Source organism: Passer montanus, unplaced genomic scaffold (assembly GCF_014805655.1).
Source record: "Passer montanus isolate IOZ18808 unplaced genomic scaffold, ASM1480565v1 scaffold23, whole genome shotgun sequence".
In the NCBI taxonomy this organism is placed as follows: Eukaryota; Metazoa; Chordata; class Aves; order Passeriformes; family Passeridae; genus Passer; species Passer montanus.
The window spans coordinates 10,439,681-10,466,198 of NW_024366926.1; the positions used below are offsets into that span (position 1 = coordinate 10,439,681).

Sequence of the window (26,518 nt, forward strand, 5' to 3'; positions counted from 1 at the left end):
GGATGAGGCATTCCTAGCTAAGCCACCATGATGGCAGTGACACATCTCAGAAGCCCCAGAGGAGAAAAGATAGAATGGATGCTGCTGAGAGGTCAGGAGTGGCAAAGGGGATTCCATGAGGAGCCCTCCCCTGTTCCCTGCCTTCTGGTGTGAGAACCAGAGCTCGTCATGCCAGGATCCTGCTGTGGCCACCATGGCTCAGGCTGGGACTTCTCTAGACTAGGCATCTCCCATGCAGAAAATGACCAACCCAACAATGGGAGTGGCCCAGCACTGACACAGACCTCTCTGCTCGACACGAGCACTGTGAGAAGAGCCACAAGGAAGGGTGAAAATTCCAGAATTAGCTGAAAAAATTAAGCAGAAAAGGAGAAAATAACCCCCAAAAATAAATAAAATTAAGTCTATGGCAGCCACGCATGACAATCACACCATGCCAAGAGTCCTCTGAAATATGGAAGAACATGCAGAGCACATTTCTTGCAAGATCTGGAGGGGATCAAGGTCTATCTCTGTCATACCGATAAGGAAAATTTACCCACTGTTATCCATAAAACAAATGAGCAAGTAGATAATCATATAAACAAAGAACACTGAATACACAGGCAAAAAGAATATAAAGTATTTTTTCCTTTAAGGGAGTAATCAAGGAATCTATAATTAATAAAAAAATGGTCTCTTGTCACCAAGACCTTCAGAAGTCACATAAATAATTTCCTCTTCCATCTCTTCTACACATAAATTAAAATGGGGAAAATTAATTATGCCATTTCTTGAACTATCAATCAGTTTCTCCACTTTGAATTAAGCAGATATTTAATTAAATCAAATTAATAAAATTATGTGAGGAAAAGAGTTGCTCTGAAACAGTGGAATACATTTCTCCTAAAATGGGCTTAATATTTCAATCAACACTGTCTCCAAGCCTTTAACCAGATATCTTTCACAAATTGATTTTTTCTTTAAAACTTCAGCAGACATGAAGATATCTAACCACTTAATTTAATACTAATAGCTAAATAGACTACAATAAATGTGGGCTACATTACAAGTTTGTTTCTTTCAAATCCAAAGTACTATGGTTTTACAAGAAAAATAACCCTTTTCCGTTTTAAAAATTTCTCAGTTAAGCAAAAAGTATTTTCCATCCTCTAAAGTAATCCAGAACCTGGACTGTATTATTCACGAATGCACTTTCCATCTGGGATACGCTGGTGGACTAATCATATGTGAAATTCAGGGGTGCAGAAGACCATCATCTACCTGAAAACACTGTCATCAATTACTGAAAAATCTATTTAAAATTCCAAACTGATCCATTGGCTACTCTAATCCTGGGACTCTGTTTTGACTGAGATTCTCTAAGGTTTATTCAGAAAACAGATTAATTGCACAAACTCGAATGCACAGTTCTCCATCAATAAAGTCTTCCACAAGAACATGCAGGAACCCACACTGAGTGTGCCTCATGGGCAAACACCATGAAAGGAGCAAAGCTGGGAGGAACACTAGGTGAACACAGGGGTACAGGTAACACGAAGAAAACAAATGTGCAGATTTACTTGTTCCATTCAACAACAGTAGCTAAAGTTTATTGATTTCAGTTTCAGCAGCTAAAAATCCAAGAAAACATTCTTATATGATACAGACAATACTATCCCATATTCAAATTTCTATCAAAGTAATAAAATAGGCTAGGATTTTCTCACAGTCATTGCAATTTACTTATCAAATAATACAATAAAACCTATTTTAAAAGTTAAATATTATAAAGTGCAAATAGTTTTTGTATCCCATTGTGATGTAGCGCCTCAATTATATGGAAATATCTAAGTGAAGAGACCAAAAAAATAAAACTGGAAAAATGTAACTACAAAAATAGCTGGACACATTCTCAGCCACTGTCTCTGAACTGTTCCCTTTATATCCACTGTAAAACTATTTCCAACACACTAATCACATCTATTCGGAAGAAACTAAAATTATATGATTTCAAACTATTTTCATTAAAAAAATAGTCCTTTAACAACTGCTTTTACTCTTCTATCTAATTACATACTCTTAAAGGCCAAATATTCAGTCAGTATACAAAAATAACCATAGCCTTTTATTAAGGATAAGACACCAGATAGGAGTTCATAAGAAAAATAAAGATGTTCTTTGCCTGCCACTACCAGCAATACTTTCAAACAGAAAAACATATATACTCTTAAAATTTTAAATACATATACATCAAAGTCTTAATAACTTTGTATCAGAGACTTACTACAATCAAATCTGTTCACAGCATCATTAAGTTGTTGGACTGCATGGCCAGTATTTCCTTTGAGATACTTCACGGCACAGCCAAGATGTTCAAAAAACTATCTCTCCAAAAAGCTCTCTCCTAATTCAATGCTAAGTAATCTGCACTTATAACCCCACAACTCTGGCAAGAAATCTTACCTAGAACATTTTTCTGACCAACAGTCAGATAGAAAAGATAAAATTGATTGATATTTGATTCTGGCATCTGTCTAAGGACACCATAAGAACAATACATTGTAAGGTTACTCAAATTACAGGGCTAGCACTACTTTTTTTTCTTTTACCTATGCACCTGTCGTCATACTTTCTATGCAAAGGCTGTTTATTAAACGTAAGCAAAGCCTAACTTCCTATTTTGTAATGGTCTGAGCTTTTCCATATTCAGTGTTTGTTTCAACAAAAAAACCCCCCAAATTGATTTAAAGTACAAAGCAGCAGCTATCTCATCCACAAATAAAAACTACAGCGATGTTCTGCTCTTCCTAAAACAAGCTTGAAGCCACGATTATATTAAAGACACAGATGTGAGGGGATTTTTCAACTTCCAAACAGACATGCAAACAAAGTATTACAGTTCAGGGGTGCAGGTAAATGAATAAGCAAGAAAACTACGTGACGTTTGTGCAGCGTCCTCTCAAATCCTGCAATCCCTTCTAGAAAGTCTGGGTCTACATCTCCCTCTTCTTTACTCATGTTCTTCTCGCATGGCTTGGTCTCAGAAACTTTCCATGCCTGTAACGGAAACTTGAGCCAACTTCTTAAATGTATGATTTCTTCATCTCCACTCATCATCCACTTCTGTTTCTGAGAAGCTCCTCATCATGACACCTGTATCTCAAGAAGCAAAACAGGAAACATCACAGGGATGAAGCAATGAAAGATGAATAATAATATGCCTCTGTGTCTTTAATAAAATCCCAACTTTCATTCAAGTTCCTTTTAGGAAATCAGAGTTCCTTTCACAAGTGCAAAGCTTACAAACCTAGTTTGGCAAAACATCGTGTGCCAAAAATGGGGTAACCAATTTCCCAATCTGCACCTCTGATCCTGACACGATGAGCAGGAAAAATCCTGTACCAGCTAGCCTCACATACTGTGGAAAATATGACCGGGTGCCAAGCTTGCAGAACTAGTCTGCGGCAGCCAGCTCAACTAAAAGAAACTGCTGACCCATCTGCTGACTTACCCGCTACTGAAAACAATGCCAGTCATCTTTACCCAGGACTCACTTGTCCAAGTAGAGCTCTAGCCCACAAGTTAGATGAAAAACAATGATGTGAGTAAGCCTCTCTTCTACTTTTCCCATTGCTCCCTAAAATACACAACTTCCACAGCACACAGTTTGTGTTTTTATACACTTATCAGGTACAAGAGAGACAAAGCTTTCTCTGCATTACAGCAGCTTAAGTACAAGGTGACAAAGGCCTAAGGTATTTTCAACCTGTCATAAAATCTGGCATTGGGGTGGAGGGCACTCCCCTATCTGTTTCTGCCATCCAAAACCTGGGGTCACACAGGCCCAAAGCCAAGAGCACTGTTTAGAGTCCAACAACAAAACAGCAAAGGGATGACTCATCTGCAAAACGGAGACACAACCCTCTTGTGTCCAAAGATGCAGCTAAAACCATCTGCCTGCCTTACAGTTTTGCCTGAATGCTGAATAAGGGGGTACAGGAGAATTGTTTCTGCAGCCTCCCCAGCCATGAAGCCTTCAGAGCAGATAAGCAGGCACTGAAACCATTCTGCCAGTCAGCTCTCAGTGAAACAGAAGCATGAAAGCCATTTTATCTCTCCCTTTTAGGGTTAAGGCCACATTTAAATAAACATTAGCATCAAAACCTCTTTGTACCAGAAGCAGAGCAGACCCTACATCTTATCAGCTACCACCTAAACTTCTCAGAATTCCATGTCCCATCTAAAATCCTTCTTTATTCTGCAAAAACAGTTGACAGCAGCATGCTCCATATGCATGAATCACAAAGACAGCGTAGTCCTTCCCCAACTCCACCCTGTGAAACAGGGCTCATTTTGGCTTTCTTACAGCAGAAATGAGGGACAACTGTAGGGACAGAGTCCCACCAGAGCACAACGCTTTGGCTTTGCTTCTTGCACATCACAGTCAAGAAGATAATACAGCCTTGGACAGTCAAAGCAAGAAGCCCTCTGACAGTGGTCTTGGTATTGCAGAAAAAACATCTTTTAAGTAACTGGACAGAAATGTATGTGCTGTGCTGGGATTACATGTCTAAGAAAAATACATCTTCCCGCAATTCTGAACTCTTGATTAAGTCCTTACCCTCAAAAGTGCTCAGAAGGCAAACAGTCCTGAAAGCTTGTGCTACTGAGCCATCCTACTGCCTACTCAGGAAAGGTAACTATCACAGATTTCAAGAGCTTAAAAGCTTTCAAAAGCACTAAAGCTGAGGCAGCCACAAATGTCCCGCTGTCAGGACATCCAGAATTATTTTATATATACCATCCAATTATTTTACACCACAGTGATTCTTAATCTTTTATCATGATGATCACTGTATACAAGAAACAGAAACCATAATTTTACTGTTCCATAGCCATCATAACTTCATATTCTCTCTGAGCAGCAGAAACTAACTGAGGACATATAATTCAATCTATTATTGACATCTTAACTCATTAATCAGATGTCTACAATCAGCTTACACATCATACAGACTACAAGACATCCAGACTGCTCACTGCTGCATGCAGAAAAAGAACTGCAGGAAAAGGTTAATAGTTGTCAAAAAGATCTGATGCTGGCTGCCACCTGAAACAACCAAGGAATTTTCAGTTTTCTTTTGAAGAGACAATTTACTGGCAGGCTGGTACTTCTAACTTTGATCTTCCTTCCTTCCAACACCAGCAGAAGCTCAGTAACAGAAGTTCTGAAGCTTTGTAGCTCAGTAACAAAACACAGAAACCTCCCAGAATGTTAACTCAATTACAGTATTTTGGCAAGGAAGCCTTCCCCTTGTACCTTGGGGAAAATCTTAAAAGATTAAACAGTGCATGTTTTAAAAGTACACACGCCTCAATTATTTGGTGTAACTCTTCACTCACCTAATTGCTTTGAGAGAAAAAAATATTCTTCAGTAACTTGCTTGAAAGACTGAAAGTGTTCCTTGTTTGCCAAAGATACAATGGTTATACAACCACACCAGTTGCTCCATGTACAGAAATATAAACTATAAGGCAAATTTCAACCTAATCTCATGCAAAAGCAGAGGTGCTTAATTCCTACAGCAGACTTGCAAAAGTAAGCAACCAAGGCAGCACCCTGAGCAACAGGTCTGGTTCTCAAACATCAGGGAGACAGCATGTTTTGATTAAATATACCCAAGAACTAACTACAAGGCAGTGAGAAGCTGCTCAGCACTGTGCCGTGGGGAAAATCAGGGATGCTAACAGCACTGCTGTGTAATGGAAAGAGAGAAAGAAGGAAAAATGTGTAAGGTACTGCAGTGCCACCAAAACCAAGACAGCTGCAGGAAAGCCTTACCTTCACGAGTTCAGGTGCTCAGAGAGCTACCTTTGAATCTATGGAGCAATACAGCATTACCTTATGAGCCCATCACATTTTCCATCTCTTTGTGGGCTGCTGCTGACATGTCAACAGGCAATTCTCAGGATTCAGTAAAGGCACTTGGACAACAGCTGTCCTGTTTCACCAATGGGAATCTGGAAAAGCAGACATACACTGCAGCACAGGTGGCCTCAGAAAATCCAAAAAACAAATACAAGCTTTTCAAACCCTTTCAACAAGATCCTACCCAGGCAGGGTAAGCTGAGCATTGGCACGACAGGTCAGACTGCTGGTACATTTGTTTGAGAATCCTGCCTCCTGTGATCAGGACCAGATGCTTCAGAAGGTAGAACAGCTCAGGTAGTGAACAATGATGTAATTCCCCCAAAAGGGAAATTCCTTCCTGAGCTCATTAATAAGCATGAAGGTTTATGTGCTTAATTTATTTTTAATCCTATTTACAGCAACTCTGGACATTGTCATTATACATATAAATGCCCAAGTCTGCTTGGAATCCGACTAAACTTTTACTCTCGGTAATATTGTGTGGTGTATTTATGTCTAATGTCATTTAAATATCCCTTTGTTCTCCCACTGTGGGAACTAGCATAACCATTAACCACCTCTGTTCCCCTTCCAAGAGCTCCAGTCTGCCTTGCACCATAAATTTCCATGCCACACTATGCCCTGTGACAGGACACAACCTAAGGATCTTTAAGAAAACTATTGAGCAACTTCTATCAGATATCTAGCAACATTTAAGCTACACTTCTGGGATCTGCAGGAAACTTGGCAGTTGCACCAAGATTTCAGAAGGCCCTACCTTCTCCTGGATCTTGCAAGCTCACTTTCATGATTTTTTCCACTCCAGGGACACCACCCTTATAAGCAAGATGTTTTGTTCTAAGCTGTGCACTTTGAACCCCCACTTCAAGATTCTGATAAATTAATTAGAACAGAGGGCTGTACATGAACCTCTCTGAGCAAAGAACTGCCCTCTCATCTCCATACCCAAATAAAGAACAACAGGGTCCACCATGCAACGCCAATCCCATTTTGCTCTTGGCTGATGTTCTTGTGAGCTGCAGGTTCCCCGGTGCAATAACTTTAGCCTATGTTGCTACTTTTGTTCCTTATGGATGAACTCATGGCACATTCATCATGATTATTTTGCCAAGTACTTATTAAAGCTCCAGTGCTCTCTGCTGTTTCTGCTCACACAACTTACGCATCAAGGTATAAAGCCACACCTTCATTCAACAAAAGCTTAGTGGGGAAAAAAAAAATACATATGCAAGCAGCAGACAAGAAAGGGAGACTCTTAAAGCACACTTGATGTTCTGGATCCTTTTGTCTCTCTGAAACAGAGACCTGCTTTCTGTGATTACTTGGGCTGCATTTTTTTCTCCAAGCCTTTGGAGCTAAAACTTTGGACTCCAGGCCACAGGTTCTCAGTCTGAAAGTCTTCAGGAAAGAAAGAGAGAAAGGCTGGTATCTCATGGGAAGATGGCCTCCCAATGAGATGACAGAGTTTTTACAGCATTTGTGAGAAATACCACACAGTCATCATTGTTTTACCACAAATGTTGTGATTATGGGCTTGGAACTGGTGAGTTATGGTAAGAGAATACTTCTTTGCCTCAACCAAAATGAAAATTATACCATTTCATCTCTCTTTGGAACAACCTTCAGGCAAGCAAGAGGGTGAGAGAAAAAGCCTGTTCCAGCTTCTGGTTCAGAAACAACTGAAGTTCTTTAATGATCAAAATAGCACTAACAGAACCGGTAAAAGGCCCCACTTTGTCAACAGTTACCTCATTAAATAATCCAAACACATGCAATTTTTTTTCTCTATTTGAGTATCAGAGACTGATTAGTCAATAAAGTGACAGGTCTCATACTAGCAGTAAAATTGCCCTTTCTCGTATTTCTCAAGAACCTCTCTGTGTTGTTTAATAGTTACAGAGCTTAGAAACTCTTTCAGAGCAAGGATCTTGACACTTTCTTTCCAAGAGGCCATAAACGCTTTCCTGTTCCTCTGTCTCACATGTGTAAAGACAATATACTGAGCTGGGTACATGTACAAAGCTCTTAGGCAATGCTGAAAGAGTGGTCCAAGCCACAAGGTTCTGAGCACTGCCACACCAGCACCGCCAGGACCTCGGATCAGCCAGCAAGTGGTTTGCCTTTGGCGTTCCAGAATGTGCTGAGGTTGAAAGGGAAGACAATAATGATACAGAACAATTCTCCCATCAGCAGTGGCAAAAGTAATCTCAGAGGCACAGAGAGCAATGCTTTCACCACTTTGGGGTCATTACTGACTATGAAGTCAAAAAGAAGTGGTATTTTCTGGTGGTCACACACAGAAGCAGACTTTGGGTAAGGAGGCGTTTTTAACAGACCCAACTCAGGTATTTTTCGTTGCTAGAATTCTCAATCTGTTGTGATAAAATTAGCTTTAGATAAATGTACAATACAAGCAGTACATACTCTGCCTAAGAAAAAACCTGCTGGCCACTTACAGATCATGTGAACTCAGTTATTTAGCTGAGCTAAAAACATCAATTATTCCGAGCCTTATCTGACTGTAGATTTGGATCTGTTTAACAACAGCACTGCCACATATCAAAACCCATGACAACCCACAGCTCTTTACTAAAGCAAGGAAAAGTTCTTGCAAACAATGGTTGCTGCATTTAACAAAACAGTCATGAAGAAAAGAGGTAAGAGTGAAAAAACTGCACCTTTGCCTCTATCCTTCTGACCTTTCCTTGAAAAGAAAAAGCAACTCTTCCTCTTCTGTCAGTCCACCCTTCCTTCCCGATCACAGCAGAAAGAAATGGGCTGCCTCCAACAACCACTCCCTGATGTCCCCCAACCAAAGCTATGGAAGATGATAATCTTATTTTTTCCCCCTCTGCAAGGTTTTCATCAACCAATACAAGTTCTGCTTTGTTCTTTCAACCAGTGTCACAGAACCTGGCTCTGTACTGCTTATCACCATGATCCAAGCAACAGCAAAATAGTCACTCAAACATACCTAGTGCTCAGTGCTGGGTAAAGTTCACAGCAGCTGTTTGAGACCCAGAAAGACATCTGAGAGAAGCGCCATAAATAACGACATCACATGGAGTCTCCATTGCACAACCCACATACATCTTCCCTGCTCAGGAATTCACGCCTCGCACCCTTCGTTGTCAGTCAAGAGCACATTACAAACCATGTTTCCAAGATGATCCAGAGGATATTTTGGAAAGTAATACAGCCCTCCTGTTGGCTGAGTCTTTTCAAAATACCCGTTCTACTCCATTACGAAAATGACAAATGTTGCTATTATCAAAACCATGGTCTTTCCCAGCTGTAGATCCACATGTGCATTTTATACATCATGGATGTCCAAAACCAGTTCCAGCAAGTCTGACAACCTGGCAGAAACTGAAGGGGACTACTCCTTCACAGACTCGGGATCTAAGTTCTTCAGACATGCAAATGTAAAATATTTTCTCGGACTGCAGTTTCAGTAAACACCAAATTTGAACAGCCCCTTTTCAAGATTAATTAATTTTACTGCTAGATTAAAATTAAACCAAATTCTCTTAAAACACCTCATTCCTAAGCATCTGCAAGGAGAGAATCACTTTTCAAAGCAGTGCCTAGATATAATTGAGAAAGAAGATATACAGCTATTTTATAAAAATGAGATTTTTTTTTTCCTGGAGTTTTGCCACAAATTGCCTTTGAGGGCTTGGTTCAGAAATTCCAAAGTTAGTTTATTGTTTTTCATATTGAGAACTAATTCCTTTTAGCAACTCTGTTAATCTTGGAGTTTGAAGTTATTTTTGTTAAAGTAACGCCCAGAGTTTAGATATTCCATAAAAAGATCAGGAATTATTTTTATTAAAGTAACACCCAAAGCTTAGACATGCCTTTCAAAAATAAGGCAAAGCACCTTCATTCTTAAAAAGGTTTTTAAACTTTTCAATGCAAACACAGATTTCACAAAGACAGCTGAGCATTGCGAAGTTTTATCAGCCATTTTTTTATCAGAAACTTGAGGAAAAAAATAATTAAGGCAGGATTTTTCTGCCTAAAAAAATCATGAGCCTTTTGCTCCTAACAATACGTGTATCTTTTTTTTTTCCCCTCTTCTTGCCTTCTCTTACAGAAGAAGCAGCACCGGTTTCCACTCCCTGATGTCAGATTTCTCATGAGACATTTGTGCTGGCTCTGGGCTGTTCTGGCAGCAGTCAGCGCCTCTGGTCATCCTCTGTATCTCTCCCCCAGCCAGCAGGGAGGCCCCTCCACCCAGGCAATGCCAGCTTCTGGTGGAGCTTGTTAGACTACGAAAAACTGGATCAGAGCCCTTAACTCTTATGCCACAACGGACATGGGGCTGCAAAGTGAAGGATCTTACCTCTGTTCTCGAGGGCCTGAGGCACTGAAACCTTCTGCTCTTCAGCGGCACCTCTGTCTCAAGGACAAGACCGAGTGCTGCCTTCTGTTTGTGTGACTACGTTAATAAACAACACCCAGGTTCCTTACCATGACTAAAACACAGTTTAAGGGTTTGGAGGGGAAAGGGAACGCCTTTTGATCACTACTGATCTGAAGCATAAGCAACCATGACTGAAGGCTCCACTTTGTCAGCAAGCCTCCTCCAATTGCTGTTTCTCTTTAGGCATAGCAGGCCAAAGACATCATGGATTTAATAACACATTTTCTAACAGCGTGCTGCTTCCCTATTGAAGAAGGCACGCAATGACAATTTTCAATTTCTTTAGTCCAGAAATTAGGGCTGGGACAAAATCTTTTCAATGCCTCCAAAAGACATGTTAAGTTGCCACATCCCCACCTTTCTTCCTGCAGCGTGTATAATTTCAGCTTGCTCAATAGCATTGGCACTCCTGAGTTCAGGAGGACTTTAAAAGGAGCGATTAAAGCTCACGGAAGTAAGCTAACATGAATAAACTGCCCAGGCAACAGGGAAACATTCCAAAGCCCTGTGCTGTCACCAGGCTTTTGGCCAATGCTGCTTAATCATATATGCAAAACATAAATTACAGAAAGATTCATCACTGGTTAGAATATTCACAATTAATAATTGTGCATTGCACTGAAGAAGCTGCCCTGCAGTGTCCTCAGACAAAAGCACTGGGATCTTCTCCCCATTCTCAGAGCTTCTACCCATTCTCAGAGCATCATCAGTGCGAGTGTACAGCAGAGGCTTCCTCTGTGGGTGGGTCCTCTCAATAGGTCAGGCAGTTTTGGAAGGGAAGTTTGAGAGCAAGCTTAGGACCACTTGAGCATCACTCTGCTGAAATTCCTAAATCCTGTGGCTGGCTATAAGGCATCATGGCAGCTGCTACAGGACACATTCTCATCTGGGCTCGGCTTGCACATACCAGTTCATACTATCCGGGCATGTAACACTGGACTGAAAGTCAAATTGCTCGTGGCACAGGGGAGCCTTCTTCACTACAAGGCCCTCAGAGTTTACAACGTCTTCTTTAAACACAGACATACTCATAGCTTTAATATTTAAGACCCTCTTGAGCCTTGTCACAGAATTTATACAGCTCTATCAAAAAACCTTCGATCTTCTGCGCAGTGCTGAGTAAAAAACCTACATTTTGGGTTACAATGAGAAGTGACTTTTCCACCACTTAACAGAAGATTATAATTTTCACATAAGATTATAGAGGCATGGTTGTAATGCCATCTGAAGACTGCATTTACAAAGATCTGACATTCAGCAGCTCACATGGAAACAACAGAGTGGTCAGATTCTCAAAAACTTTGGAGTTGTAATTGAGAGCAACTTGTTAATGACTTTCTGCAGTATCTTACAGATGTAAAGTTTTAACTGCTTAGAAAGCCTTCCATCACATGCTTCATCTGATCAGACACCACTAAATCTACACATCATAATAGCTTTTTAAACAGTATTGGGTAAGCTAGAAACTGTTCCCTCTGTACAGCATTCTCAAAAATAAATGTAACTGAAGATAACTTTGGCCCAATTTTTGTTAGGTCATAACTTTCCCCATCCGACACATCCAAAGTTCTGCATCAACTAAGTTCCATGAGAGTTTGAGAATCTGCTCCCGTGCATGCCTATAAGCCCGACTACTAAAAACGGATGAAAAAAGAAAATCTATTGTCTCTCTACCCTATCTGCCTTTGCTTTGGAATAACGAATTAACAGGTAAAAACCAGTGCAGATATTTGAGGTAAAATTTCAAAAGCTGACTCCACGTTCTGTCCTAACACATGCTTGTACTGTACAGCTGAAAACATAAACCCCCCTGCAGAAGAGGGCACAGTTTCACTGGGACAGAACTCCCGTGGCTGCACTTGCCAGGAAAACAAACCACGACCTCCCCTTCGCTCATGGCTCAAGCAGCATATTTCGAACACCCTAGCACATACAAAAGGCACGGGCCCTAGAATACCTTTTGCTTTTGCTACTTCTCCTTACAAGCTTTTTGTTCTGGACAAGTAAGTTTGAGATGCTCCTGCCACCGCCCCAGGTCCATGAATACAAACGAAGCCGCACGCTGCTCCAGATTTCTAAGCCCTTCACGGTGCTTTCAGCTGAGCTGAGAGGCAAACCGTGAAGTGATTGTCTGCAGCGCGGACTGTGAGCGTGCCGGGTGAGCGGCAGGGCGCGGGCTCATTCTCCGCCGCGCTGCTGCAGCGAAGCGAGCGGAGCCGCACCGGGCGGCAGCGGCGCCGGCGGAGATGCGCCATTGGAAAGGCTCCTTTCCCTGCCCGCCCGCCCGGGTGGGCAGGGCCGGTGGGAAGGAGGGAGGGCTCAGCTGTCCGGACAGCCACGAGCCCCCGTGCCGGGACATCGCTGCGGCGCCCGCGGCGCGAACCCGGGCACGGGACACGCGGGGAGCGCTCCCGCGGAGGACGGAGCGGAGCGCTCCCGCGGAGGACGGCCGTGCCGGCCCGGCGGCGGCACCAAGCCCTCCCGCGGGAATGGAGCCGGACCCGGACACCCCCTCCCCGCCCCGACCGTGCTTTCTCCTAGGGCGGCCCCTTCCCGCCTCGCCACGGCCCCCGGCGAGGTGCCCCATCCCCTGCCCTCGGCGCGGACGGGGCGCGGGGGGCGGCGGGGCTCGGGCGGCGCGGCCCCACTCACCGCCCGGCGGGCGCCTCCGGCCTCCGAGCAGCAGCAGCGGCGGCGGCGGCAGCAGCGGGAGCCGGCGCGTCCCGGAGACGGAAGCGCGGGAGGAAGTGAGGTCGGGCGAAGGGGAAGCGGCGCCGTTTCCGGGAGGTGGAGGGGGATGCGGTGCGGGGGTTCCCCCGCGCCCGGGGAGCTCTGCCGGGCGTGGATCTCTGTGCCTCGTAAACCCCGCGAGTGACGGGGACGCGCTGCGGAGCGGCGTCAGCACGCGGGCACGGTAACGTGGGAAGGACCCGGCACTGGCCGCACCGGGGCCCCGCGCCCTCGCCGCTCCCGTGGCCGCCAGCCCTCGGCCCCGCGGAGTGAGCCCGCTGTTTTCCGCGGTTCCTTACAGCGTGAAGCTGTCACAGGGGCCACCCTCACCCAAAGGAGCCTTTCCATGGGGCAAACCCACGGAGCCTTCTGCCACTGTGAGTTCGGCCTAGGTCACGTTTTACAGTCCCTACAGACACTGAAATACAGATCATTTCAATATAGTAAAATTTGGTGCTCAAAGCCAAGTTTCTTAACATCCAAATGTAACCGTGGTGGTGCTCACCACTGCTCCAAGAATTAATAGATTCCAGTGCAGAATAGGTGAAAACCTCCTGTGGACAAAAACTCCCAGCACTGTGCTGGTTCTTCACTTGGCCAACTGAAGTTGTGTAACGTTAGGAATTACAGCATGATACATCTTCAAATAGTTTTCATGATTAGATGCTTTTATTAAAAAGTAATTTCTGCAGAATCCTTTCAATTAACTGATTTTGAGATTTACCTAGAAAGAAAAAGTAACTGCATTGTGAAGTCTCTTCTGGACAAGCTATGATCTGCTTATACCGATTTTTACAGACAGACCCATTCTTTACAGCAATTTGGCTAAACTGAGCTAACCACCTTTGCTATTAACATTAGAGTAGTGGCTTTAAGTGTCTTCCAGACATGCAGCTCACTGTGTCCTTCTCAAAGTTTCTCCAGGAAAGGTTCACAGTATTGCATACACAACTCCCAGATAAACAGAGAGCAGAATTTTCTGCACTACCACCAGTGACACTGTGGGCTCTCAAAGCTTCACCTTCACCAGGCAGTACGGCCACAGTGCCTCCGTTCACACTGACTGCATTCAGCAAATTCAACAACTCATCATCAAGGAACACAAGGCTTTCCAGGCAGACAGGTACTGCCTCGCTTTCTCCAGAGTGCTGTTGCCAGACAAGGTAGGAGCTGATTTCCAAGCAGAGAGAAATAATTTCAGATATTGCTAAGACTGCACTTCCATACCCCCAGGTTCCTCTGAGCAGGTCTGCCCTGTGCTGGGTACTTTCATGCTGAATGTTCCAGCGGACACTCGCTTTACCTCACGAGGGCTCAGAGAAAAGCTACTAAGAACAAACTTTTAGGGACAGTCCCCTCCGTTTCCCCCTTGCCTTCAGCTATGTGTCAATTAAAAAGCACTGAAAATAGCTCCACATTGACTCTTAAAATCAGCACTGGATATATGTCCTGAGTTCCTACAGAACTGTGGGCTTCATTCCACTGAGAGCTGTACGCTTTCAGTCTGTTTTGGTGGCTGCTGCTGCTGCTGTTCATACTTCCTTGCTGAAAGAAAGAAACACCAATCAACACTGATTATACAATTTATATTATTATTGCTGCTATTATTATATTATTTATTACATACATGTATATATGCACACATTTATGTTTATATATATATATTAATGTAACCATGACAACAATCAAGAAACAGATGAAGCATCAGAGAAACTAATTTCAGCCACACAAGGGGAAGCTTCAGTCACCGTGTAGAACTTCACCTTTAGTGTATGGCCTTATAAATGCTGAACAGCAGAGTCATAGCAAAATGTCAGTGAATCAATGGCAGAGAACTATGATTCCATTCAGGTCCTTTTATTAAAATAAAAATAATTAAGATTAAAGGTTATGGCTTCAGAAGTTTTATTACCGATGACCTGAATGGCTCAACAGGCACAAGGCTGATGTCCACATTTCTCATCTCCTCCACAATATACAAGCCACAAGCTAACAATTACATTGACTTCAAAACTAATCTGGTTAGCAAGGCAAAGGGAGATCAAAGAGTTGTGTGCAGTGGTACAAACACCATCAGCAAATGCCAGCAGGCAATCCACTGTAGGAAGAACATCCAATTTTGTTCCTACAGAATGCAATGGCCTAGTCTAAGAATCCTTACATCAAGTCTTTGCATTTAAAAGGTGGTTTCAGATCACTAAGGTTTTTCTTGCTGAATTTCCTCTAGGCATGCATGTAGGGCAGATGTGAAGCAAGGCTGTGTTTCTCTGAATTGGACCACTGGAATATCACGGGCATGGGGCCCTTTCTTGCCTCCATCCTGACCCTCAGCATTGAGATTGGAGCAGCAACACTTGTTGGTACAGTAAAATTCTAATCTATTTTCAGTTTATGTGGTTGTCTTATCGTGATACCACAGTCCTCTCAACTTTTACAAATCCGTCCGGGTTTTCACAACATCCAGACCTTCCTAGCTCTTTCAACGCGTAGCACGGGGTTCATTCTGACATTTGCTTTAGGATAATTGCACGGCCGCTCCCTCGCTCCGTGCCTCCTCCCGCTGCTGCCGAGCCCCGCTCCTCACGGGGTGCCACAGCACCGGGGGCGTTCCCCTTTCGGAACGGCCCCAGCAGCCCGGGCCATCCCGTTCCCCCCGACTTACCGATGGAGTACATCTCCAGCTGCTGCCGCAGGCGGATCTTCTTCATGCTGTCGTAGAAGTTGGGCTCGGGCGGCGTCTCGGCGGCGGGGGGCAGGGTGAAGATGCGCAGGATCTTCCTCTTGTTCCTGCGGGGGAGGGGGCACGCCGGTGAGGGCACGCCGGTGAGAGCGCTCGCCCCCCGGCGTGAGGGCCCCGCGGGAGCCCCCGCCCGCCCCGCCCCCCTCTCACCGCCGCGCGTAGACGAGCAGGGCGAGGCTGGCCAGCACCACCAGCAGGTACACGTTGGTGGCCTCGTTCCACGCCTCGTGCACCGAGTAGTCGATGGCGCCGCCGTCGCCCAGCGCCGCCGAGGCGCCGCCGCCGCCGGCCCCCGCCACCGCCGCCATGGGGAGCGCGGCCGGCAGGGGCGGCCCGCGGCCCGGGAAGTGACGTCAGGGCGGTGCCGCGCGCCATGGCGGGGGGGTCTGAGGGGCGCCGGGAGCCGTAACTAGCGCTGATAATAAACTGCGCAGGGGAGCATTAGTGCTGCTGCCAGGCAGCACCTGGGCTTGTGCGACTCTGAAATAAATCACAGAGTCACAATCAGTGAGGTTGGAAAAGAGCTCTGAGACCGTCGGGTGCAGCCTGCGACCGAGCGCCACCTCGTCAACCAGAGCGTGGCACCGAGTGCCACATCCAGCCTCTCCTTAAACCCTCGGGGAGGGGGACTCCACCGCCTCCCTGGGCAGCCCAGGGTCAAATCACCCTGTCTGTGAATAAATTCCTCCTAGTGTCCAACCTAAACCCCTATGCTGGCCCAACTTAAAACCACGTCCTGTCACTTGTCACCATGGAGAAGAGGCCGAGCCTCACCCGGCTACAAGCTCCTTTCAGGGAGCTGTAGAGAATGAGCAATGTCTCTTTCAGGTGTGTAATTACTGGCTTGTTGCACACTGGGTAACAAATCCAATTTTTCTGGACTGTCCCTGAGGCCCTGGGGTGCCTTTCCACACTTTTATTATTTTCTTTCATCTCCCATCTCCAGCTATCAGACCCTTGGGGAGAGGACATGCAGAGGGGACCACTTCTCTCCCAGGGGCACGGGAGATACAACAAATCCTTTGGTTTTGCAGTGCCAGCGTCCAAGGGAAGGGCACAGCCGGGTGTGGGGCCAGGAGAAGCGTGGATTCAGCAGCTCTAGGAGCCTGGCAGGCGAGGAGTCATCGGGCTGGGCTGGTGCTTGTGCAGCAGCAGTGGAATTATGTGGAAATTATGTGGAATGCAGCTCTGCAGTGCGTGGTGTCAAAAAAAAAAAAAACAAAAAAGAGGTTCAAATTGTCATGAGGTCTCGCTTTTCACATAGGAACTAAATGTGACAGTTTAAATTTGTCAAAATAGGAAGAGCGCTTTCTGAAAGACTTAGTGCTTTTTTTTTTTTTTTTTTTTTTTTTTTTTTTTTGGTACCAAAATTGAAGTTTCTGGATATTCAGGTGCTGAAATAACATAGCTTAATTGATGGTCCATATGCTGCTGTTGCCAAAAACCACAATGCTAGGATTATGCTTTGGCAGAACAAGTGTTTCAGCTCAGAAACTTGCAAAGCTTTCTGAACTGCTTAATGAGATGTGGGCAAACTAGACTGTTCTAACACTCACAGACACACAAAATTTTCCCCTAATGCCTGATGTGGAGTGTTTGAGCTACATGAGAGATTAGGTGTGCTTTTCCCTAGGGCCTTCTGCTTCTTTCTGTCCCCCTCTGTCCCTGATATTTCCTTTTGCCATAGCTTCCTTCAGATACTAGAACTGTTACAATTTAGACACCAATTATATGGTCCGTGTCCCTCTGCTCAGCATGTATTTGGGGTATGTGCTTGTGTTATGGTTATCCATCTTCACCCTTTATAAGACACCCCAATACATAAGTATTTTCAGGGTGTGATTTGTCTAACCTGTGTCAAACATTCAGAACCATGCCTCCTGTGCCCGGGAAATGCTCTGATCCCTTACTGAGTGCAAGGAGTCCAGACACCTCATTTGGATGGCACTTGCTTTGCAGATGTCTAATCAGCCTGAGGAAACTCTGTCCTTTGGGGAGCTGTGTTCTTACTGTGAGATGTTCCAAGTCTTTCTCTTTCCATGGTATGGAACAGATTCATTTTAAGAGGCCTTAGATCAGGACATAAAAGAATATGAGTGAAAATGACAGTATTAAAAAAACCCCAACAACCTAAGGCACTGGTGTCATGAGAAAAGTTCCTTGCCCCACATGGTGTGGGAAAAGAGGATAGAATAACAATTAGACTTAATTCTAGGTCATTAAATTGGGATGGCACCCATGCACAGAACTGTGGAAACCACTAAGAGAGATTTTTAAAAAAGTCACTTATGCAACACGACAAAAGACATTTAATTAAGCATGGTTTCAGAGGGATTTTAAGCAGTTTCTTGTGAAGTTAAGGCTTTTTGTTTGCTTTTTTAGTATGTTGAACTTTCCTGCTAACAAGCCTGACAAGAAAGCATCGCACATCTTTGAAGAGAAGTGGAAAGAACAAACGTAAGTAACTTTGGTGCTCTTTATACTGCATTACTGTCTCTAGACCTCAGCTGAGATCAGGCTCCCTTGGATGGGGAGGAGAGAAGCTGTATTTAAGTTGTAACTAAAGGCACTTTTTGTATTAACCCTGCAGCTTGCTCTGGACAAGCCAGGAAGGAACTGGGACACTCCAGGACTCTGCCTGCAGCCTCCCATGCAGAGAAACCCTGCATGGCCTGCATCCACAAAGCATGAGCTCAGGTCCTGGCATTTTCTCTGCAGCCTCCAGCACACAGAAACAGACTGCCTCACTCAGCATTGCTCTGTTCATTTGATTTAATTAAATGCTTGGTTTCAGACTTTGATTATCCACCTGCCCCCAACCTACAAGACAGGCAGAGACAGATTTTCTGCTTCCTCTGAATTTATAAATGTGAATCAGTGGATAGGACAGGGTTAGACTGAGGAGCACAGCAGCTGGTGCTGCCCTGAGTGTGACAGCCTTGCAAACCCAAGGAAAAAGATGATCTTCCCCCTATTTGACTCAAGAATTAGGAGTTCTGGGGGTGCAGGTCTTCTGCATGACTTCCTTGAAGAAACTGGCCCAAACAGATGGCTGACTCTTAGGCCTACAGGTTAGCTTGTCTGGTACACTGTAATTTCCTTTTAGAGCCTGGGCTTTTGTTTCAATCTTGGGGTCCTAGAGGACATTCAGAAGTGGGAATGCAAGCTGCTCTTGAATTCAGTCAGAGCACAGCCAGTCCTTGCAGTTGCAATTTTGTGTGAGAAATTGTGTTACCTGTCCATGTAGGTTAGGTAGCATATTTATTTGTGGCTTGGTTGAGGTAGGATGGGATGACCAACACTTGTGCATGCTGTTCATGCATGAGGACAGAAGTTGTTTTATATTTTCTTGTACAAAAGCTGCATGTAGGGAAAGGACTGTCATTTTGTGCTGTGCCTCTATAGCATCTAACCTACAACATCCAGGCCCATGACCAAAGCCTGTAGGCACCAAACTAATAATATGTAATAATAATATATGGCACTGGCATAAGCTAAACATAGTTCATGGAGACCCAAACTTAGTGGCTAGATTTTCAACATCACAGGCACCCCACTCTCCCTCCATACCAAGAATGAGCTTTTAGGGGGAAAAACACTTAAAAATCCCAACTTTTACGGAGACTTTGTTCATTCCACAAAGAAATCCAGAGTGTACTTGAGAAAAGTACTCACTTCAGTCTCATAGATTTATCAAGAGAATTGCTGAAATGGGTCTTCCAGCTCTACAGGGAAAGAATTCACTTTCCAAAAGTCATTAGCATCCAGCAGCTACTAGAAATTTGACTGAGAGGTACTGAATGTTATCCATTTTTAAAATCTAGTTACTGCATATCCAGATTGTGAATGCTGAAACAATAAGCTCGGACTTTTAAAAATTATGGCCAAAGAATGTGTGTGTATGTGTCTATATATAAATACGTATTTTCTAATGCATTTTGAGTTACCCAGAGCTAAACAGAATCAAAAAATGCTGATACACAAATATCATTGTAATGTAAATATATTCACCATTTAAATCCTGATAAATACTGGATTATAGACTTCTGAACAGAGACTGACAATTATTGGAAATCATGTGGTCATCTCAAGTATACAGTGCCTCAATTAAAATAAAACCACAAAATCCTTTTCCTTTTTTAAAAGTACCATCTAGCATATAATTTATTTGGTTGGAATCTACAAATATACACATTATATCACGCTAGAAGAACTTGAGAACCACTTTTTTTTTGTTCCCAGGGTCTCTTGACTGTTGGTAAGACGTTACAGTCATAATGATAGAATTGGTTTACAGTTGCAAATTCTGCCAAATAGCTCACAAATTATATTTGGCAAACAACACTGCCTCTGTTTCACAAAGATAATGATCTGATGTTTTGTTTATGTGGAAAGGAAAATATTATTTTAGAGCTTGTGACAGAATTTCAAAAACTTTGTGCGGTGTTCTCAACATCTGATACATTTAAAAGTTACCACTCTATTAAATACAGAGTAACACAGATTTTCAACCAATCCTTGAAAAAGAAATAAAAAAAAATCAAACAAATGTTCAATTAAATACATTGTGTCCATTTTATTTCCTCCATATTTACCCAGACCTACACAACAGCTGGTGCAGATATTCATACACTACTTTTTACACCTGATAGTGTCAAACATACAAAGGAGTTGCCATGTAGGCTGCTCACCCCTAGAGGATTTAGTGTTATAGGAATGCTTTCAGGATGGATTCTGAAATCCATAGCACAGAGTGGGAAATGCTCCATCTGACTTGACCCCCCAGAAGCATGCAGCCAGCAGCCAGTTTGGAAAGGAAAACAGCATAACTTTGACAGTGCTATTCTTTGGATGGCTCTGAGGAGAGAATGAAAGGAGCAGTGGGTTTGAACTGAATCTGGGACTCTGCTCTGAGACAGAGACCTCTGAGGTGGTTTCCATTCTGTAACCTGTGGTGCAAACCTGCCAGGTAAAAACTAAACTTTAGTGGGAAATCCACTGGGAATTTGTTATGGCAACAGCAGTGGGCCAAGGATAGAGTGCACCATACCAGCAGTGGGCCCTGACACCTGCAGGCAGACTGTCAGCAGGCTCAGCTAGCATGCCTCATGTCCTGCTCTCCTCCACTGCAGTGTCCACTCCACTCCACTGACACAGCAGTGTCCCAGCAGAGTGCACACTGGGAGCCAGGTGCTATTTCTTGAGTCTGGGAGAGGGCTTCTGCTTTGATTCTTTGTCTAGCAGCTGGGTGGGTGAAATGTGCTGTGGGTCTGCTGCAGGGATGGCAGAGGAGGCATTGCCCAAAAGAGAAGGGTAAGGTGGCTACACTAACCTCAGCAAAGGGGTTGCCCTGACCCTTGGAAAGGGGCCAGAGCCAGAGTCTTCATCTTGATAATGACGGCAAACAAAAGCCCTGGAATGGCTGGGATCATATCTGCCGACCTGGGGTGGTTTGGGGAACCTCCTCTGAAGTTTTCTGAAGGAGATAAGCATCACCCGCTGTCCTTCTTGTGTGGCCTGCATCTTTGTACAGTTTTTTTGACTGGCTTTTCGGGATGGAAGAACAGTAATACAATAAGAAACATGGCAATGACCATCCCCAGAGAAGCATCCTTTGTGGGAAAGGACAGGGAATGTGGGACACTTGATCTGAGCTTGAGATAAGAACCAGCAGCTGTTGTTGAGGTTAGGGCAGAACTGTGGCCGTGGTCTTAGCAGGGGAGGTCATGGCCACTGGTCTAGAGCTGGATGGGGGCTCCCAGCTGTGAACAGGCCTCTTCCTGCTCTTCATCTTTTGATGTTTTCCACTAGACAGAAAAGAGCTGCTTGTACTGAGGCAGCAAAGTCCCTGAATGTTTATCAAAGGCTGTGACTGGTGGTAAAGACTGAAATGCCCAGAAAGTAGGATTGGAAAGAGAGAAGACTACTGCATGTAGGGCTGTCCTGCCTCTTTTTCCCCCTCTCTGTGATGCCTTGCCTTTTCCCTTTAAGGGAAAAGAAGCTGGAAATGTGGGAAGGAGTGGATTCATGCAATCTTGAGAGTGCAGAAGGAGCTAGCAGGGAAGAATAGAAAGATGCATAGGGTACAAGTGTCTGATTTTACAGAAAGACTGGAAGGAGGTGACACGCAAACTTGGTTTTGGTCTCACCAGGCTGAGATAGAAATGGACAGTAAAGTACACAAAGACCACAAGCAAGTTAAAGGGGAAGTAGCATGTGTGGTTAATAGGTCAGCCCCTATATCTGTCTTGTTCCTTCAGACTTACTAAGACAAACAAAATGAGATCTTTAAGGGATTTATCTTTAAGGGAAGTTTGCCAGGAAAATACTGGCTGCAAGGCCAGATTCTGCCTATGTCTGGGCTTCAGAGGCAGCTGCTAATAACTAACTCTAAACTGACCTTCATGCTGCCATCTAGTGTTTCCTCACAGACAGAAACAACATCCCAAAAAAGAAATTGCAGCTCCATAATGTTGTATTCAGAACAAATCTGATTTATTCCTGCTGAAATACAATGCTGGACAACACACAAGCTGAAGGAGAGGTAATGGGAAAGAGACATGTAAAAGCCACTGCTCAAGGTGCATGTTTAGGGAGACACCTTTTCTTAAAAAAAATTGTAACTATTTCATCCAGGAACAGGGAATCATCTCCATGGCAAAATAATTATTCTGAACCATAATTTTCCCACATTTTTTTCACTCTGTGAAATTAATATGGCTGTTTGCAAGGTGCAACAGTACACAAGAGGGCAAGAATCCCAGCAGAAGCTTGTCTTAACCAAGAGAGACCAGCACAAGATGCTTGTCAGGTTCTTGTCTGTCCTTGCTACACTCCTAAAAACCCTTCATGGAATGGTTATTTACAGCCATCAGATGATGATTTCCCTTTCAAGTGTACATGATGGCTAACAAAAGGTAATAAATTATCATAGGGGAAACATGCAGAAGATTTGACTCTTGGCCCTTTAAAGCCTTATCCCTGGCTTCAAGGAGCTGTAACAACAGACTTTTCCAACTGCTGCACATCCTGTATCCATACTGGAACTGTAGAACTCTCACCCTAATAATAATAAGTCAAGAGTTCATGGGCTGGATGATGCATTTGCAACAGAGCATTTCTCTTCCCCGTGCTTCTTTTAGGTGTTTTGAGTCAAAGTCCAACACAAACCCAAAGCATCCACAATCATTGCTGTCTTTTGGAGAACTTGATTTCTGAGCTTTGTCTCCTGACAATCTGTGTAGGAAAGCTACAAGGAAGGAACGGATAAGTGAAAAATAGCAAAAGTCTAATTTAAGAGAACAGACTGCCCAGGGGGAAAGGAAAGGTATAATCAGCAGCTTTTAAAGTGCTCCTGGTGGCATTGTATGATATCAGGAATGAATTTACTAATTTGCAGAAAATTTTTCCCATTTATAATAAAATTCTGATACCACGATTTGAACATTATACATTATGAAATGACTTCCTGATCTCAATGCAGTCAGAACATGGCTGGTTTATGTGAAGAGGAATAGCAGCACAGACAAGAACAGAACCAAACTCTTCAAAAAGGAGCAAAAAGGACAGTGTACTTCTCTGCTTACAAATCACATCTCAGGTCACAACATGGAAGTTGTCTCTTAGGCCTTTCAAAGATACAGTCCACAGCACAGAAAGTCTTCAGGTGGACAGTGGTGGAGTCCATGTTTCTCATTCATATTATTCCTGTTTTTTCACCAAGAGAACTACATCCTGGATCCCAGTCCCACCAGACACAGCCTATTGCTGGATTAAGGCATCATTGTTCTTCCTCTCTAGCTGTTGGTACATCCATGTAGGTTACCTCAAGCTTTTTCCTAACACACCAAACATGGCTACTTTTTAGTGGCCTTCCTCTATGCTTAGTGGACTTTGAATTCAGGCCGAATAGAGTTGTATGCTCTGAATATAGGAATTTTCTTTTCCAAAGCTTGTGTTTAATGCTCACTGCTGTGGAAGTCATATTCTCTTTCAGTTCCTTATTATTCTCCTTTCCATCAAATCATAAAGACACTAAGCCAGGCTAAGTTAATGAAAAAAAAGAGAACACGCTTCAGCTCTCTTCCAAAGTGTTCAGTATTTCTGTGGATTACAGAGGCGTGAGAGACTTGCATTCGACAGCTTCATTTCTAAAGAATGGCTCTAAAGAGCCCATCTGGGAATACCACAGGACAAAGGCTTGAAAACCAAGAACCTGTGTCTGTAAGCAGACTCTTCAGAATCTGCATCATCTTCTTGCTTCCCAAAAGCGGCCACACCCTCGCTGGTGTAGGGTACAGGGCCCACAGAGCAATGGACATTTGGCTCCAAAAACAACTTGTGCCCCAGCCAGCAGGGAGAGAGAGATTGCCCCCGCAGCTCTGGCACTGGGGCTCACCAAAAGCTGAAGTGAAATGGGGTACTCCTTTCTGAGTGACCACTGCTTTTACTACGTGGGAAAGTAGGTGAGGGCTTTGTGGATACAATATAGGCCAAAGCCATAGCAATCAGCACAAAGCTTATGGGGGGCATGCCATAGTCTCTGCTCTCCAGTCTCCACCAACAAGTTAAGGTAGACCAATATTTTTTTAGCTGTTTTTCTCTATTTTTTAAGATTTTTTTTGTGTAAATGTTGCAAAAGAAAATTGATCATTTCTTAAGGAACAAATTTCCCCTGCACCCACACAACTTCCTTTCTCTCCCTTCTCGTCTTCCAATGGTAGATTTAACATGCCAATGGAAAGCTTGCACAGCTCTTGGATTGGGGGGATTTTTTTTCTTTTAATCAAGAGGTACAAGTTCAGCTGTTCTTTTGTTCTCAGTTTTGGGGACAGAGATTTTGCCCATCAGGCAAGTACATAAATAGGAAGGACATCAACTTAAAACATCAATATGTTGTTTGCCTCGTGATTCACTATAACATTTCTCTAGTACCAGGCATGGCTGCCTCCCGAATAAGCAGAGTTAAAACTTTCCTGTAGGTGTCTAAGACCTCTTGGGCAGAGGGCCGTTCTGCCGGGTCCTTCTTCTTACACGCTGCATGGATGTCAAACAGATGCAGTCGTACAATGTCACTTCCTTCTACATGGCCCAAGAAAAAATTAGAGACATCTGGGATTTTCCAAATGTCTGTTTTCTCATCATAGGGAGGCATGAGGTCATCTTCGAATGGCACATCTTCTCCATAGGGCCAACGCTGCTCAGGAGCTACAAACTCACCCCGGAGCTCCCTGTGACCACACTTCACCAGCCTGCCAGCACTCCTGTTTACGAGAGGCAAAGCGTCCAAATCATTCACCAGAACATGAAAGTCACTTGTCAGGAGGTACTGGGAGAGAACCTTGTCCAGGTCATTGGAGTCACACATCACTAAGGTGCCCAGGGGGCTGCTGTGCAGGTACCGAATGACACTCACGTAGTCTATAGCAAGCATCAGCCTGCGATGCCAGGTGTTCATGCCCTTGTACTTGGGAAGGTGGAGAGTTTCATTCAGGCCTCTCAGTGAACCAAGAGGATGGTACTCGGTGAGGATTGTGAACTGCTGCTCACAGTAGCCAAGCAGCCGGACAACATGCTTGCTCTGGAGGGCTTTCAGCATCTTCAGTCCATGGAGAAAGTCCTCCTTCAGCTCTGAGTTGGTGAGCTGTGAAAGGACCACTTTCTTTTCCTTCCACTCAGAAAGGAAGACCTGAGAACACACAAGAAACACATAAGACACGTGGAGAGCCTTCTTCGATGAACGGCTGTCAGCTGCTGCTGACCTCTTCCTGTGACATCTGCAAACTACAGTCACCAGGCAGAATCAGCTTTAGGTAGAGCAGTGTACCTGTCACAGCAAGCCCTTTCCGATGCCACAGTTATATCACGATTTCCTAAGTTTTCTTTGGAATGGACATTAAGTTATTTTCTATCACCCAAATAGCCAGTCTTACTCTGCCATGATTGTACCAATCTGTGATTTTGCTTGTGTAGCTGGATGTCGTTTGGTGTCAGAGAGCTGGCCCAGGTTGTGCTCTCATACCTGTTGTGTTCGCCTTATCAGTAGCCATATGGTCCCGGATGCCTACAGTGCTGAGCTGCTGAGAGGAGAATCATAACAGCAGTGCTGGCATTAATGAGCCAGCAAACTGTGAAAGCTCTTTATCCAGAGGAGAGAAGAAAGAAAATCCAAACTCACCTTTTTCACAGCACCTTCACCAACACACTTGAGTTTCCTGACTTCCCTATTTATGGCCTCGCAGGAAAGCCACGGGGAACAGTTCTTCACCGCTCCGAATTTGAAATGCCCAAAAGGACAGAGGCCAGAGTCCGTTTCGACTCGTCCCAGAGAGCTGGAAAACTTGTTGAGGTACAGGTAGAGAAGGGCATTAAGGAGCAGGACGGCCGCAAGCAGTAACGCCAGCGAGACGGATGGCACCTCTCTGGGAAGAAACTCCCTCCTAACGAAATGCGGTTTCTTTTCCATGGCCGTGCCTTCCGCATCCTCCGTGAAAGACGGAGGCTAAGCAGAACCCTCTTCCCCGGTGGACGAACGCCTGTACGGTTTTTTCAGCGCCGGCTGCCCAGCCTTCCCGCAGGCACCGCGGTCCGGAGCCCGCAGCCTCCGACGAGAGGCCACGCGTGGCAGCGGGACGTGTCAAAGGCGGCCGCAAGCTCGACGCTCGCCGCGCTGCGCATCCTCCCGCGGTTCCGCGCAGGCGGGCCC

The 26,518-nt window shown here is 44.4% G+C and overlaps 3 protein-coding genes across 6 annotated transcripts in view; all 3 read right to left on the reverse strand.

Moving 5' to 3' along the window:
- SLC20A2 (solute carrier family 20 member 2) overlaps positions 1 to 13,530 on the reverse strand; it is a 57,095-nt gene extending 43,565 nt beyond the window's left edge. For both annotated transcript variants that reach the window (XM_039710327.1, XM_039710322.1), the window contains exon 1: positions 12,996 to 13,530. The gene's annotated coding sequence lies outside the window, so the exon portion shown is untranslated. The remainder of the gene's footprint in view (positions 1 to 12,995) is intronic.
- SMIM19 (small integral membrane protein 19) lies at positions 1,563 to 16,157 on the reverse strand. 3 transcript variants are annotated; one of them, XM_039710332.1, is made up of 3 exons: positions 15,964 to 16,157; positions 15,736 to 15,860; positions 1,563 to 3,135 (listed from the first exon to the last, which is right to left on the reverse strand). In XM_039710332.1, the coding sequence occupies exons 1-3, from the start codon at positions 16,119 to 16,121 to the stop codon at positions 3,083 to 3,085; spliced, it is 336 nt and encodes a 111-aa protein (XP_039566266.1). In that variant the 5' UTR covers positions 16,122 to 16,157; the 3' UTR covers positions 1,563 to 3,082. The 3 variants fall into 3 exon arrangements, with proteins under 3 accessions (XP_039566266.1, XP_039566265.1, XP_039566267.1); XM_039710331.1 differs by lacking the exon at positions 1,563 to 3,135 and adding an exon at positions 13,721 to 14,618 and having other exon boundaries at positions 15,964 to 16,154; XM_039710333.1 differs by lacking the exon at positions 1,563 to 3,135 and adding an exon at positions 14,653 to 14,927.
- A 2,274-nt stretch (positions 16,158 to 18,431) lies between these two features.
- Positions 18,432 to 26,314, reverse strand: POMK (protein O-mannose kinase). The gene is made up of 2 exons (XM_039710338.1): positions 25,991 to 26,314; positions 18,432 to 25,501 (listed from the first exon to the last, which is right to left on the reverse strand). Exons 1-2 carry the CDS (start codon positions 26,276 to 26,278, stop codon positions 24,728 to 24,730), a joined length of 1,062 nt encoding a protein of 353 aa, XP_039566272.1. The 5' UTR covers positions 26,279 to 26,314; the 3' UTR covers positions 18,432 to 24,727.
- Between the last annotated feature and the right edge of the window lie 204 nt (positions 26,315 to 26,518).

Bases quoted from the DNA above. Each gene is read 5' to 3' on its own strand.
- SMIM19 (XM_039710331.1), bottom strand. From the start codon at position 16,121: ATGGCGGCGGTGGCGGGGGCCGGCGGCGGCGGCGCCTCGGCGGCGCTG. The intron at 15,861-15,963 runs GTGAGAGGGGGG...CCTCCCCCGCAG, and splicing joins CTGCTCGTCTACGCGCGGCG to GAACAAGAGGAAGATCCTGC. The intron at 14,619-15,735 runs GTAAGTCGGGGG...TCTTTCTTTCAG, and splicing joins GCTGGAGATGTACTCCATCG to CAAGGAAGTATGAACAGCAG.
- POMK (XM_039710338.1), bottom strand. From the start codon at position 26,278: ATGGAAAAGAAACCGCATTTCGTTAGGAGGGAGTTTCTTCCCAGAGAG. The intron at 25,502-25,990 runs GTGAGTTTGGAT...GTGTGTTCTCAG, and splicing joins GTGAAGGTGCTGTGAAAAAG to GTCTTCCTTTCTGAGTGGAA.